We start from the raw sequence: 16,149 nt of genomic DNA, 5'->3' as shown, positions 1-16,149 counted from the left end.
GATTGACAGCAATGAAAGTACGCCGCACACTTTGGAACAAACTGCACTTCGCCATCTCATGTGGCAGGATACATCATCAATAACCTCAACTTTTGACCCAAAATGATGAAAACATAATCGTTGCTTTACCATCACAAATATCTTAACATTCAATGGTGGCTATAATTTAACAAGCTAACTGAAAAGCGGGTAAGTGCAAAATGAGCCCGAAATGAGGTATGGCCTTCACTCCTATCAGCCATATTCATCGACTGCCACACCGGGGACGACGGGGAAAATTAAGCTGTTTTCTGCTTCCGGTTCACCATAGTCCTGGTTATCGTCGTTTCATTTGGATAGTTGGGAGATCCGTGCATGGAGCTGTGGACCCTGCAATTTGCTGCAATAAAGGCGAATTGCGCTGTCTACGTCTACTGTAAACAAGGAAAGAAAAATAAACGACGTTCAACTGAGCGGGAGAGATGAGACGCTCGGTGTGCGGCATCACCGTAGGCATATCCGATGTGGGATGCAGGCAAACAGACGAAACTAGCGACCGTCAAAGTATCGAGATGGCATACTTCACTAGTGAATTCCATCGAGTAAGCAGAGATTGCGCACATAAAACTGCGAAAGAACCACACGCAGAATTACACTGACTTGCTACGCTTATCGGAAAAGCAGAAGCTTCACTGTCGTTTGATAATTTCACATAACCGCAGCCTCACCGCACCTGAAGGGAAACTCGGCACAGCGCTAACCGATGATCGACATTTTCGCTGTTTCAAAAGCTGTAGTTTCAGAGCAGATCCTTACTTTTCTATGGACAATTGGGATTTCATCCATTTCTTTAACTGCGGCTCCTGAAGAAGCCGCTCGCCAAATAATTGTTGGCTTCGAGCGACCACAATTCGTCATTTACTCGTGAGTAACGTAGCTGGTAGCATGGACCAAATAATCCTTCATGTCCGAGAAAATAGCAGACGACAGCGCGGAGCTACTCTTGCTCCCACAGCACTGCACGAGCTCGCGCGGGCAGCGCGAGCGCGCTGTTGTTGAGAGTAGCTGTCAGTTGGCGGCGTGATGGCGATGGCGGCGCGCCTCCAGCCGTTGCTTCTGCTGTCACGAGAGTGTACTACTTCTGCTGCATTGTTCTGCTCTCCCGCTCGATGTGATATACACGCGGTTCTGCATGTGCAAGTGATCGCGCTTAATGACAACTTCATAAACATGCTACTTTCTACCCTTGGAGGAGACCAAGTGCAGTTTGTTCCAAAGTGTGCGGCGTACTTTCATTGCTGTCAATCAGCAAGCTTGAGTCCCCTTTCAGAAAAAAGCACCGAACTTCGTTGCTCATGGCATGTGTGCACCCAAGGAGTTACCTCGTCATGCAGATCCCTAGCTGTAGCGACGGACCAAAAGCCGAAGCTTATGCAGCGTAACTTCAAGCGCGCTAAAGCGCCAGAGGAAAGCGACGAATACTCTGTGACAGTGGGTACCAGGACGCCCGTTCGACTCATGAACCGAGTTGTGAGGAAGACGTGATCGAGGGAGACGTGGAACGCAAAAGCCAGGCGCGCATTCTTCATCGTTTACGGTTGGTTCTTAGTTCTTTAATGACCTAAATAGCTGATGTGTAAGGCACCTTCTGTAACGGAGTGCAACAGTCGCAACATCATCTAGGCGTTGCAGGCTAACTGCAACCGCGGCGGTTAGTCACTCAGCCCGAAATGCGTTTCGGATGTAAAAAAGGGACGAACAACACCTGTCTCCGCAGCTAGTTGCCGACGCCGATCAAGAGGCATCGTCGACGACGAACTGCGATTGTTACACTGCATAGCATGGAGGAAGTTTTTCCTTCATGTTGCATCGACAAAAGCATAGCAGGAATTGTAACTACGAGAGGGCGCTCGCCTGATTGCTGGTGTAGGCAGTGTAGGTCCCTATCATGGTCCCTATGCTGGTGCGGAGCCAAAACCACAAAAACGCTCTCATTTTGGTGCTTTCTGCACACCTCCATACGCAGACACACCCTGCGTGCTCCATGTGCGCGAGAAAAAGCGACGAGGCGGCGCGGCGAAGGCGGCCGTCGTTCGCTCCGTGAAGGCGATAACGGCGTGCAGAGCGGTTTTGATGTCTGCGACACTCCGCGACTTCGTAAACATTCCCGTAACCTGCTCTCTCCTCTTTTTGAAAGCTTCAAGGGCCTGCCTGTTAGCCAGGGCAAAAGACATTTTTCATAGGGCAGCGGGGCGGCGATGACCGATGACAAGGCCAGCGAACTTGCGAAGGCCAGGACAGATCATGTGTTCACAGGGGAGGTGCCAGCGCTTTAATTCTGGCTTAGTAAACGTGTATATCCGTAAAATGTTGCTTGATAGTGCTATGAGAAAGCGAATTGTGCTGATGACAATAAGCGCTGCGAGTCTACAGCTGGAGTGCATGCAACACGGAATCGAGCACCTGTAGCGCCTCGATTCGCATATCGATCGCTGTGGTGCTTAGCCCGCTTCAAATGTTAAGACCCTCGCTACTGACAAGCAGGCTGTTCCCATTATTTCAATTTTTCGGCAAACTCGCAGCTAATGCGAAATCACTACGGCAGCGGTGCAGCAATATACACACACACACATATATATGTATATATAATAATTTAAAGGAGCCGACAGTCTACGAGTCCAAGGCAAACGTTGGGGATATTTTCTTAATGTTTGGTTGTTGCCAATACCAGGTATTAACAAGAAATTACTCTTATGGTGATTTTAGGGATAAAGGATAATAAATGCAAAGCGGAAAAAAAAGCAATGCACCAATATATATATATATATATAATATGCGCTGCGAGTCTACAGCTGGAGTGCATGCTTCGAGCACCTGTATATATATATACTGTTACGCTGAGGGCTTTGGTGAAAAACTGGTCGTACGGGACGCCAGGTGCACTGTGTCAGCAGTCAGTCCTCTGTCGCTCTACGCGCGCACCATTTCCTCCTTCTTCTCTAGCGCATCTTTTTCTTTGCAGCCTGTTACATTTCCCCCTGCACAGCAGAAGCCCGCCGGGCGAGTTAGGTCTCAAGAGGGTGGCAGGGCTTCAATCGCGCAACGTGTGATAGTTCAGTATTTTTCGAACGACGGCCTGTCGCAGTGAGGCGTGCAAGCTCGTAGGTAATATCACTGATGCGGTTAATGATCACGTAAGATCCATTGTAGTGTGCCAACAATTTCTGGTTAAGCCCACGTCTCCGTAGCGGTCGCCAAAGGCAGACAGCATTGCCCGAAGCGTGTACACAATTTTAGTTTCGATACCTGAAGTCTGCCATATTGCTAGATTCCAGCGCCGCGTGGGGCTGCATCGGTGATGCTGTGATACCTCTGAAACCGTGGCCAGAGCGAAACGTGCGAACCTGCAAGCATCTGCTGGCAAACTAAATACAAAAACATAGCAGCGGTTGGCTAAGAACTGCAACCGTTTACGTGCTTTATGGCACAAGCGGCTGCAATCGGTGGTGGTCCAAGCAGCCAGCCGGCAGCTACTGCATCGACGGAGCAAACGATCATAATCGGTGAGTGTCACTGCTGCTTACTACTAAAATACTGAAAGTAAGCACTTTTTGTTAGCGGTTAGCTGACATGCTGGGGGTTTTGTTTACTGCGGGTCACCTGACATTCAATGGAAAGAAAGACGATGGCGCCGTCGGAGCTAACTTTGCTTTCCTGAGCGACATTGATTAGTCAGCGTTCCGGACTTCCGACCGCCCGCACACAGTTTATCTTTGGCTGCATTTCATATGTACTGTGCTACTACGCGTAATTTTTTTCTTAATAGCTTATCCGAGCTAGCTTGGTCAGTACACGCGCTCTTGTGGTAACCTTCGTCTTGCGTAGCCACGCCTTTGCATTGTGAAAATACTCGCCGTACCACGAAATGTGACATTGAAAAGGACTAGATGGGATGACTCCACGCTTTCTTGTGCTGACTGCTCTACCGTGTCTGGTTGTAAGAGCAGTATGCATGATTATGTGTGAAAGTAACTGCTGGTTGATAGTCTGCCTAGTGCTCTAAATGTGCGTATGATTGGCAGCTCCTATCGCCTCAACTATTTTGCACGACTAAACTGGCTTTGCAATTAGGTTTGTATGCTCTGTGTTCAGGCAAGGAACCGGTATTTTTTTTTGCAATAGTTGCAGTTTTGAGAAGGCAGAAACAACAAAATATGTCGAACTCATGACCGTACATATATTCAATTGATCTGTGGCTCTGGTTGCATATCTGCAGGCCTTTGCAGGTATCTGTATATTAATAACCTTTACATGTGTTTTTTTTTTTTCAGATGGTGGCACCCATATTCGTCCGCTGTTTGCTCAGCAATGGACTGATGACACCAATGCCGATGACAATGACAATTATGGCCGGACATAAGTGCTCATATTGTGTGCTATTTAATTAGAACGAAGGCCTGTGACCTAAAAGAGGCAGAGGCATACAAAAGCCTCGAGTCCTACAATCAGCTGCAGTGTGGCTGCGTGGGCCAGGTGCTGAGCCATGAAGCAGCTCCTAATATTGTGTATGTGAAGGCAGATATACGTCCTTCACAGGCAGTCAACAAAAGACCATGGTTGTCATGGGCCTGTATACGAAAGGAGGAACAAGTCACAGCTGGCTGTTTGTGCATGGCTGGCAGGGCACGAGTTTGTAGCCATGTTGGCGCCCTCTTGTGGAAGCTGGAGATGGATGTCCAGCTAGGAATCACCAGCAGCTCCTGCACCGATAAGGTAGCGGCATGGAATCGAGGTACTAAAAGAAATGTTGAGCCGGCTCTCCTCAATTCCATGACTTTTAAACTTAAAAGGTCAACGGTGGACCCTGCAAACACACACGACCCAAGGCCGACCCGAAAGATTAAACGTTCTGCAAACAAAAGAACTCATGGGCCATGTTGAGAAGTCACCATATGGTGAGCTTTTCAATGTTTCTGGTAAGGGCTGTTGAGACACATATCCATGTTAAATAAGCTGATTACTGGTGTTATAACTGTGCCTTGTTGCTCGTCAATATCAGGTAACATTGTTGTCACATTAGGATGAGTAAGATTGCAACAATGAAGGGGCAAACTGGTCAATATCACTAGAATTTATACCTAGAAATTCAACAGCACAATGAGTACTACAGACAATGCACAGAGAAGTGCAGTGCCGACTCAAGTAAAAATTGATTGAAAAAATAGAGCATTTGTACATGGAATGAGTTTGCCTCTCAGTTTGTAATAGGTGGTTATCATTTTCAGAAATGGAGCAAATGTTAATCTGCTCACCATGAAGAATCTGTTTGCGAGCATATATTCACCGTAAAATTTTTTCTGAATCTGAGCATATTCCTCTGAATGGGTGTCTGGCCAATAATTTATTTTTTATTATCAGCGATACAGGACACCAGCAGCAAAATTTTAATTCCTTTTTAAGGGAAGGGAAACCACTTTTGAGTACTCTGCCTGGCTCGTAAGATTTTATTTGTATACTCCTAGAAGAGAATGAATGCTGTTTTTAATGTAAAAAAAAAAAAAAAACCGCTGGGCATATTGTGGTGCTCCCTAAAAAGAGGTGATGATTGCATTTTATGTGGAAGCTTTATGTGCAGTAAAGCTATGTGCTGTACAGATAAACTAAAATGGAACACTGTTAACAAATAGTTCCATGAGAGTAAAAGGGATCAATATTTTGGGAATGCGTCATGTTGGGGTTGATTGGCCAAATTTGGTTTACAAACCCTAAAATGTGCTAGTTACACACTTCAGTCAAATTTCATTAATTTGGAGATATATTGGCATTTGTGTCATAAGAACCTAATTTTCACTCCTTTGATCACTACAGTTGCAAGTGAACACTGCTCATCGATTCTCTTTCTCGCCCTTGTTGCACTGTTTCATTTTTGGAAATGAAGCCAGTACAGTGACTATAATATATACAGGTGCAGGTTCATGTGCATGCCTCTCATGGAATGAAACTGGCTACTAAGCATTGTATGGTTTCATGTGCAGGCACCCTCCTTCACCAGACACTGACAGTTACCAGAGAGAGCAAGCAGCCCACTATGGCACCAGCAACTGTCCAGAGGGTACAGGTTCCAGGTCATTCAGAAAAGGTAATGACACAAGTGCATGAGCCTTAGTAATAAAAACTTATTAATAAAAATTATCACTAGACTAATGAAGACATTGTTTTCAGGTTGCCTGCCAGTCAAAGAACAGTGAAGAGCCACTGAACAACGTGGAGCTTAAACAGCTTCTGGGAGACTGAAATTTTTGAGACTGTTCTGCAGCCTCCAGTTGGGAAATCCATTTGGAAGTGAGCAAGTGGCTAAAAGGGGAGTGACCACAGCAGAAAAAATTGAAGCTGCCACAAGACAGCAAAGACATTGCGCTGCGTGGTTTTTGCATCGAAAGGGAAGAAACGCATTGCATCCAACTCCCATGCCACATGGTTTAGAGCGTGCTTACGACTCCTACTGAACAAGAAGAAAAGGTTATTTCGGCGGGCCAAGGCAGCACAAACTGCTGAACGTTGGCATGCTTACACTGCCGCTAATACTGAATACAAAAAAGTTGCATCTGAAACAAAAAAGCAATTTTACCAGCACACCCTCCCATCTCTTCTGAACGAAAATCCCAAAAAATTTTAGAGTGTGGTCAGCGGAAATAAGTCGAATATAGTAGATCTTTCCAATGATAGCTACATACCAATACCTGAGAGTGAATGCTGCTAAGTGTTGAACGAATATTTTGCTTCATGTTTCTCGTCTACATCTCTGAACTGTTTACCCGATCTTTGTAAATCTGACTTTTTACCTATGGATCCGATAACCATTGATTCTGTTGGTGTATCATGTTTAATTGAAAGACAGAAGGTTTCAGCTTCCTCGGGTGTGGATGCAATAATATCAGTTTTTGAAAAGTACTGCTACATGCTGATCTTTGATTCTTTGTGAAATATTTATGCAGTCGTTGCAGAGTTGTTCCATGCCCAATGATTGGAAGGTGGTTCCTATACATAAATCAGGTAACACTGTTTCAGCACTAAACTATAGGCCCATTTCACTAACCAGCGTACCCGGCAAACTTGAGCACATCATTTACTCTCACCTTGTTTCTTTCCTCGAATCTAACAACTTTTTTAGTTCATACCAACATGGCTTCCGAAGACTTTTCTCGTGTGAAACAACTCCTCTCACTAATGATCTTTTTCGAGCTCTGGATGCTAACTTTGTTGTGGACTGTATATTTTTGGATTTTGCTAAGGCTTTTGACTCTGTTTTGCATGACTTGCTACTAATTAAGCTCTGTGCTTTGAATATTGACAATCAATTATTGGGCTGGATTAAATGTTTTCTTTCTAACCGAAGCCATTATGTCACAGTCAATGGGTATGACTCACCTCTAATTTCTGTAACTTCTGGAGTACCTCAAGGTTCTGTGTTAGGTCCTCTCTTGTTTCTCATTTATATTAACGATCTTCCTAACAATGTTTCTTCTCACATTAAACTTTTTGTAGATGACTGTGTTCTTTACTGTATCTTACTAATCCCCTTGAGGAAGCATGTTTGCAGTCAGACTTGGATACAATTTCCTCATGGTGCAGTGACTGGCTTATGAAGCTTAACACTACTAAATGCAAATACATGCGTGTTTCTAACCGAACTCATAACACCACTCGCTATCTTAATTCCACTCCGTTATCACCTGTTTCATCGTACAAATATCTTGCCGTTCACAATCTCTCTTGAAAAATGCACGTGAACTGTATATCTAACCAGGCTAACCGCACACTAGGCTTCTTATGCCGCCATTTCACAGCTGCAGACATTTCCGTTAAGCTTCATTTGTATAGTATGTTAATAAGATCCAAACTAGAATATGCATGCTCTATTTGGGATCCTAATCAAGTAACTTTAATAAGTCCGTTCAGAACCGCGCCGCCCGCTTTATTGTTCATAATTTTTCACGAACTGCATTAAAATCAACCCTTGGTCTTCCTGTGCTTTCTCTGCGTCTTAAATATTTTCGCTTATGTCTTTTTCACCGAATTTATTATACTAATCCTGTTCTCAAAGATCAGTTAGTTCTTCCTCCTCCTTATATATCCTCAAGCCTTGATCATAGCCTCAAGGTAGGGATCCCGTACTGCTGAACTACACCTTGTTTGAATTTATTTATTCCTCGAACTGCAAATGACTGGAACCACCTCCCTGCCTTCATCACTGCTATCACCGACGTCGAAAATTATTAAGAAGACTACTGCTGATTTTGTATGACCCTCCTCTCTGTAATGCTTCCGGGCCTTGAGAGTATTGAAAATAAATAACTGCTTCAGTATTTAAAGTTGTTTGTTGCTCGAAGCGCTTAAACTGCACTGCTCTGTTAAAGAGAATACTTAATGCTGACAGCATAACCAGCCCTGCCATACAGTATGGAATTAACTGTGAGCCCGCTGCAAAAAAGTGCGTGCTCTGGCTGGTTTCAAGGCAAAGCATACAAATGGCAAGCTCGAGGATTGTGGCCTTATGATACATCCGGACTATCCCTATCTTGGTTGCAGTCCAGATGGTTTGTTGTACTGCGATTGCCCCCCCATGGCACTTTTGGAAGTGAAATGCCACGCATCCAAGTGAACTAATTGAGGGGCAAAGCAAAATAGATTTTTTGTTTAGATGCAGCAGGCAGACTGAAGACATCACATAAATACTATCAACAGGTTTAAGTGCAGCTGCACCTAAACCTGGTAGGAAGCACTGTTTGCTACCTTTACTTGCATGTGGATCAAGGTGGAGTTTTGATTCCAATTCAGAAAGATGGGTTCATGGGGACCCACGTTGATACCCTTGAAAGCTTTTTTCAGAGTATAATAGTACCTAGGCTGTGAAAGCAGGCAGCAGAGCAGTCATTTGAAGGCAGCTCTATCTACCATTAGTCTGGTCATAGAAATATGCACAGCATAAGCACTATTAACTGTGAAAATTCAAGGGGCACTAATTCCACCTTTAAGGATATGATGGGACAGCATTAATGGCAGCTCCATGATTATGTACATACAATTTGTTACTCGCTTAACCGCTACTCTGTTATTTTATACCTGTATTGTCTCGTATACTCGTAAAAACACAGTCGTAAGCAATCCCTTTATTTGAAAGACCAGTTGACACAGATGTAAAGCCCCACTTTAACCAAGCCGTACAGATGTACCTGTGTGGCCTTGGGGTAGCATGTCTTACGAGATCCAAGGATCTGTGAGGCTGATTCCCACCTTCCCATCACAAAGGACACCCAAGCTCTTGCTATTTTGTACATGTGGTCTCGTAATGTTGCACAACGCAACGACCAAGTAGAGCCCGGCCATGTCACCTGCCAGAGACATCAGTGTGAAGGACATATGGGCTAACCCAGCTAAAACAGGTCTGGGCTAATTGACAAGACTGCTCTGGCATAGTGGATATAACGAAGTTGATAAGCTGCCTTTCTTTCAAGAAACACACACGGTAGAAACTTCTTCCTTATTGCAAAGTGATCTCTGCAATCCTCAGCAGTTTATTGTAGTGTGCAATATTGGTCATATCTTTTTTTTTAGTGCATTTTATACTTCATGTGCATGATTTGCAATAAATGTGTCAAAGCCTAACAATGTAGGGATCACAGTTCAATCTTTATTCTTGTCTTTTATCAGAGGGCCCCTCAAGTTGCATAGCCCAGCACACACAAAAACCATCATGTTAATGTGCTTCCTCGACTTGATAGCTAAAGGTTGCTTAAAAATTCAGTATGTCTTTAGCCGATTAATTGCACGTTCTACGTGGATGCGCAGTGAGGCAATTCGCCTGGTTTTGGTCACTTGTTTGGAAAGTGCTCTTTCCTGGAAACAAAGAAAAACTATGAGAATTATTAGAAAACCAGAGGTGAAATATAAAAAATATAGTCTACATACCTTTGGTGAAGGCCGGCACATTCATGCGGATTCCTTGTGCTTCGAGATGTGGCTCGAGCTTGAATACGCCATCTTCCATAATTTCATCACCTGGCAGTTAATAGTCCTCCACACCACACTTCCGAACAATGTACTTATCGGAGGTCCTACCTCCAAATACATCTGATACAAACATGATGAGACCATTGGGAGCAATGAGGGTCAAAAACTATATAGTATTTGCTCCTTTATATGCGCTGTAGCTCTGCGCCCTAGCCATTAATTTTCTTGGCCTTTGCAGCCATGCCTCCCCTGCAGTCAAATATGCACATACGGTCGTAGCCATTCTTGGCAAAGCTATCTGGCATACTTTCATATACTACTGACCGAAGCAGCCACACCACTACGTCTTCCATTACTTTAGCCAAGTTGAACAACATACTTGAGAATATCGTTGACACTGTTGTTGAACACTGTTTTTGACACAGAAATGTTGAGGTCCCCACAAAGGAGTCCAAGTCTGAGCCTCATAAGTGTGAGCAACAGCTGTTGTTCTAAGCTTAAGACTCCCGCTGTTTTTGTGCCATTGGCCCTCAACAATAGAGCAAGTTTGTTGAAAGCATCAACATAGAGACCAGTATAGAAGTGCACATCTTGTGGTGTTAAGTATTGAAAGAGAATGCTTCTCATGGTGAGAGGAATGCTTGCACAGTGTTCTGTGTAAGCATATGTGTGGTCTGGTTCCACCCATTCCCACTGTGAGTTGTCTTTCATTTCCACCTGCAATAATAAACAAACTTTTATCTTGTTTCAAGAATACATTTACTTGCAAATTACCTTTTCTCTTTCCTTTCGCGGCATATTGCTGTAGCCACCTATTGCAAAATAGCAAAAATATCAAGCATTTCTCTGCTACTGCGCTGTTCTGCCACAAATCAAGCTGCTGTAGGTTGGTTTAGTTGTTGGAAAAGTGAAGTTTGCACGAGCGTTGCTTCAAAGCTAGCGTCCGGGTGAGATGAGGCAGCATCGGCTCTCGAAGAGAGTTGCTAGAAGAAAGGTGGAACAGCAAGCATTGTGTCTGAAATAAGCTTTTGTAAGCTTAGACAGCATGCTAGTTAATATGCAGCTTACTGCTGCAGAACAAGTTTAATTGGCATGTATTCTTTAAGACATGCCAAGTAGTAAGTCTGTTGTTGCAATTTCAAGTGAATTGAGAACAGATTTATAACTAGATAACAGCTAGGCTGCCAGAGGCGAACTACTTGTTTGCAGACAAGCACAAGAGTGGCAAAATAGGCTACAGGCTTACAGCATATTGTGTACCTCTTATGTTTGCATGCATGCTTACGTTTGGTTCACTGCTGGCAGAAGTCGTCTTGAACATTGCAGGTGACCTGTGAAATAAAGTTCATTAGGTGACTACAACTTAGCCACAAAGGATCGTCAGATCACGCATACTTACACTCTCTTCATGGCTGGAAGGCAGGCTGCACGAGTCATGTTCAATACAAACAACCTGTTAACAGAGAAGTGCATTTGCTGTGGGTCTATTTTTGCAACATGGTGCAAAGCATCGGAGAGAATGCACTCTTACATTGTGTTTGCTGGTCGAGGGGAGGCTTGCTATGGGATCCTCTGTCAGATGAGACCTGTAATGATGCATTGAACAGCAACAACCTTGGCTTAAAATATTGCAGCATGGGATGCTTAACAAGCTTCTCCGTATACTTTTTCATGCTTCATTAGAAAATGGCATATTTGCTGAGGAAATTCTGGTGGGAATTGTTACGTACGTTTTTGTGTATCATACATGTGTGTTCATTAAATGCACCAGACGACTCTGCGTTAGACCTCTTCAACACTGAACTCTTTTAGGAAAATTTCTTTCCCTACAAATGCTACACTGTGAAGGGAACTATCTGCTCGATGGTCTAAAATCATGCTCAAAAGCCAGTGCATTGCACAAATTCCTTTTCCTGCTATATCATGTTATCAGCATAGATGCATACCTAAAGCCTGCCAATTTATCGAATGTCTTACTTGATGCTTTTGTAACCAATGCCATGTTTTTTTAATCCTGTGAAGTTGTTTGCAGCTGTTCAATTATCTGAGCCAAATATGTGGGAGTGCATTGTTTTTATTTTTGTTTCTAAACATTGTGTTTGCTGTCTGTACTTCTGCTCATTCCTGTAGTGGCTCACACTTGTTAAATGATAGCAAAAGTGCATTTCTTACATTCTGCTGTGGTGTCAGCTGCTCTGTGTCAGATGAGTCAGTTGAGACATCACTGAGGAAATCTTTTCTCTAAAATACAAAGAAAACAAAGTAAGTTTCAGTATTTCCTTGTACAAACTCAACAGTCTGACCTTGCACTTGGCATGTGGTGGACCATGGTCACCGCGCATCAGGCGTTTGCGGCCGTAGGTCGCCTGTATAACGACACAACGTAACACGCTCTTGTAATTCGCATGCGGAGATAGTCAAGTTATGAAGCTGTAATTTTGCGTTCTCGCCAGCGTTTTAAGTTCAATTTGTGGACAACCAGCACATTTCGCACCACTAACTTGTCTGGTGTTCGCGTAAAAAAAAAAAAAAACAAAAAAAAACAAAAAAAAACAACAAACGCGCCGTAGATCACCTGAAAAGATTACAACGTAACACGCTCTTGTAATTCGCATGCGGAGATAGTCAAGTTATGAAGCTATAATTTTGCGTTCTCGCCAGCGTTTTAAGTTCAATCTGTGGACAACCAACACATTTCGCACCACTGCCGATAACATGTCAGGTGATCGCGTAAAAAAACAAAAACATAAAAAGTACGTGCTTTCATGCACATGAATGCAGCAAACTAAACACCTCCGCCGTGAAATGACCAAATTACATGCATTACTACATGCAAAACAAAGAGAACTGCAGCCTTGTACTTGCCTTTCGCTCGTAGCCAAGATTTAGCATCGGTAGTGGGTTTTGCTTCGTTCGCTTGCCATCGACGAAATGCAGGGAACAGACGCGCGAGTTTGTGTTCGGGAAAAAATTCTTTCTGTTGACCAGCGAAGTACACTGACGACTCAGCTTGGGGTCGACTGGAAAGCGGTGCAATAAGAACATGTCGCACCCGCACTGAGACCTGAGCGCAGCATGCTTAGCGCAAGCGCTGTCGGCGATCCTTTTCCTTTTGCGCTGGTTTCCACAACCCACGACTGCACAATGCTGACCAGATGAAGTTCGAGCCGTGAACGGCATCGCAGCATTCGTTTTGCTAGGTCTGGAAAACTGCAAGAGGTGACACACGCGCACGCTTCAAGTCACGGACAGAGAGCAAGACACGGTGACCGATGGCGATGTAACAACAGCCCACTGCCAGTCGGCAACCATGGGAAGCCGGAAAAGCACTCAGTTCGAGATAACGTTGGCTTGTTCGAGAGTACTCCCCCCCCCCCTCCCCTCCCCGCCGCCTTCAGTAAAATCGTGCATAGGTATTTATGCACGTTTCTTGGAGCGGTCTTGGGAAGCAATGGTCGCCGAGCTTCTTCTGCGAGACACAGGGTTTCAGCGATGCAGGGCTCATCGCTTAGGGAGAACCAACGTTACTAGGATCTAGTAACGTTGGGGAGAACGGCAATATGGTGTCCAGGGTGTAGCGTGGTGGCCAGGTGGCCAGGCGTACAGAATAAAGGCCTCCGTAGTCTCATGAGTGGCTGTATTGAAGGCATGCATATGTGACAAACGACAGGATGCATGGTGTCCCAGTTCTTGTGATCCGCAGCCACGTACATTGAAATCATATTTGTAAACGTCCTGTTTATGCGCTCTGTCAAGCCGTTTGTTTGCGGGTGATATGGTGTGGAGTGGAGCGAAAATTCGTTGCAATTCAGGAGCTCCTCGACAACATCTGCCGTGAACTGAGGGCCCCGGTCACTTATAACCCGCGTTGGTCTATGACGTAAAATCACTGAGCGGAGTAGAAACAGCGAGACTTGATGGGCTGTAGCTGGCGGGATGGCTGCCGTTTCACAGAATCGAATAAGATAATCGGAGCAAACGACAATCCAGTGGTTGCCAAAGCAAGCCTTTGAAAATGTACCCAGCAGGTCGATGCCGACTTGATCGAAAGGCACGCTAGGAGGTGGCACAGGGTGAAACAGCCCAGCGGGAGCAACTGTAGGGTGTTTGTAGCACTATTGTGTGCAAGTTTCCACATATCTGTCAATGGTAGATTGCATCTTCGGTCAATAAAAGCGTTCTTGGGCGCGGCGGAGCATCCGAGCCGATCCGAGATGACCAGACATGGGATCGTCGTGCAGTACGTGCAAAACAGACGAACATAGGCTTTGGGGAACTACAAGTAGTAAACATGGGCCCACTGAAGAATAGTTCTTTTCCCACAGGACAGAATCGCGTATACAAAAACGGCCGGTACCTCGACTGGTCTGCGGGACGTTGTAGGGAGTCGAGAGGCCCGAATCCTTTTGCTGTTCCGATCCAAACACTTGAAGGTCTGGAAACTCCGCAACCACAACCGAAATGTAGTCGTCGAAGTTGTCGGCGTCGTACTCCGTGGTGGCTAGAGGCAGACATGATAGACAGTCTGCGTCGGCGTGGCGTCGGCCGCTCTTATACACCACCTCGAAGGTATGCTCCTGGAGGCGAAGGGCCCATCACGCGGGACGACCATTGCGATCCCGAAAGTTGACAAGCCAGCAGAGAGAGTGATGGTCGGTTACAATGCTAAATGGGCGACCGTGTAAGTACGACCGAAATCGCTGGATGCCGAAGACCACTGCTACACATTCCTGCTCAGTAACAGTGTATAGTTCCGCTCGGACTTGCTTAAAGTACGGCTACGGTATGCAATAACATGTTCTTGCTCACTGCAGCGCTGAATAAAAATAGCCCCAATGCCAACACCACTCGCATCCGTGTGAACTTCTGTCGGCGCTGCAAGATCAAAGTTGCGTAGAATAGGGTGCGATGTCAACAAAAACTTGAGCTGACGAAAGGAGGTTTCACATTCGGAGGTCCACTCGAAAGAAACGTCTTTGTGTAACAGACTCGTCAGCGGGCGGCGATATCAGCAAAGCGGTGTACAAAACGACGAAAATAACATAACCCCAAGAAGCTACGAAGCTCTTTGACAGTCTGGGGTGTATTAAACAATTCGACAACCTCCGTTTTCTGGGGATCGGGTCGCACCCCGTGTTCATCGACAACATGTCCGAGCACCACTGCCTGCCGCTCGCCAAACCGACACTTCATGGAATTAAGAATAAGGCCGGCTTGGCGCAAACCGTCCAGGACAACCGCTAGGCGCTCGTTGTTCCCTGAATGTCTTCCCAAAAATAACTACGTCACCTAGGTAACAAACACAAATGCCCCATTTTAAACAACGAAGCTTGTCCATAAACCTTTCAAAAGTTGCGGGCGCGTTGCAAAGTCCGAAGGGCATAACATTGAATTCAAAAAGTCCATCTGGCGCGACAAATGCCGTTTTTTCTTTATCATCAGGGTGCACAGGAATCTACGAATATCCGGATCTTTAATCGACGCAAGAAAAGTAGGAGGCGGCAGAAAGGCGTCGTCAATGCGAGGGAGGGGATATACATCTTGCTTGGTGATGGCGTTCAGACGTCGATAATCTGAACCGCCACGTGCCGTCCTTCTTGCGCGCCAGAATTACAGGAGCCGCCCACGGACTGCAAGACTCCCGAATGACCCCATTGTGGAGCATTTCTCGTGGAGCATGATCTTGGGCTCGGATGCTGATACTCTAAGGTTTCTGACGGAGCGGGCGGGAAGAACCTGTGTGGATCATGTGACGAATGCGATAATCAGGAATAGACGCCAGTCCAGACGTTTGTGGGGTTTAACGTCCCAAAGCGACTCAGGCTATGAGAGACGCCGTAGTGGAGAGCTCTGGATAATTTCGACCACCTGGGGTTCTTTAACGTGCACTGACATCGCACAGCACACGGGCGCCTTGCTTTTCGCCTCCATTGAAAAGCGGCCGCCGAGGCCGGGATTCGATCCCGCGTCCTTGGGAACAGTAGTCGAGCACTAGCTACCAGCCCAGAGGGCTGGTCGACATCAAAAACGTGTATTGCAGTAGGAGGTCCACCAGAGCTTGGCGTTCAGTACTACTGAGACTGGCGTTCACCATGCGAGCAATTGTCGATTCTAGTGACGAAGGCGGAAGAGGTTCGGTTGAAGCGACTCCGACCTATG

The 16,149-nt window shown here is 45.5% G+C and overlaps 1 protein-coding gene and 1 pseudogene across 1 annotated transcript; one reads left to right on the top strand and one right to left on the bottom strand.

The window, feature by feature from the left end:
• Positions 1-4,380: 4,380 nt before the first annotated feature.
• LOC146203719 (uncharacterized) lies at positions 4,381-8,454 on the top strand (the record flags this gene model as incomplete). Its single annotated transcript, XM_084587533.1, has 3 exons — positions 4,381-4,934; positions 6,015-6,118; positions 6,202-8,454. A coding segment is annotated over one exon (540 nt), but the record flags the coding sequence as incomplete, so codon positions are not given.
• A 1,207-nt stretch (positions 8,455-9,661) lies between these two features.
• Positions 9,662-10,617, bottom strand: LOC146203718 (uncharacterized; annotated as a pseudogene).
• Positions 10,618-16,149: the final 5,532 nt, after the last annotated feature.

The sequence above is a fragment of the Amblyomma maculatum genome, chromosome 1, assembly GCF_055883805.1.
Source record: "Amblyomma maculatum isolate TAMU_Amacu chromosome 1, ASM5588380v1, whole genome shotgun sequence".
Classification (NCBI taxonomy): domain Eukaryota; kingdom Metazoa; phylum Arthropoda; class Arachnida; order Ixodida; family Ixodidae; genus Amblyomma; species Amblyomma maculatum.
This window is presented reverse-complemented; position numbering and strand designations above follow the sequence as displayed.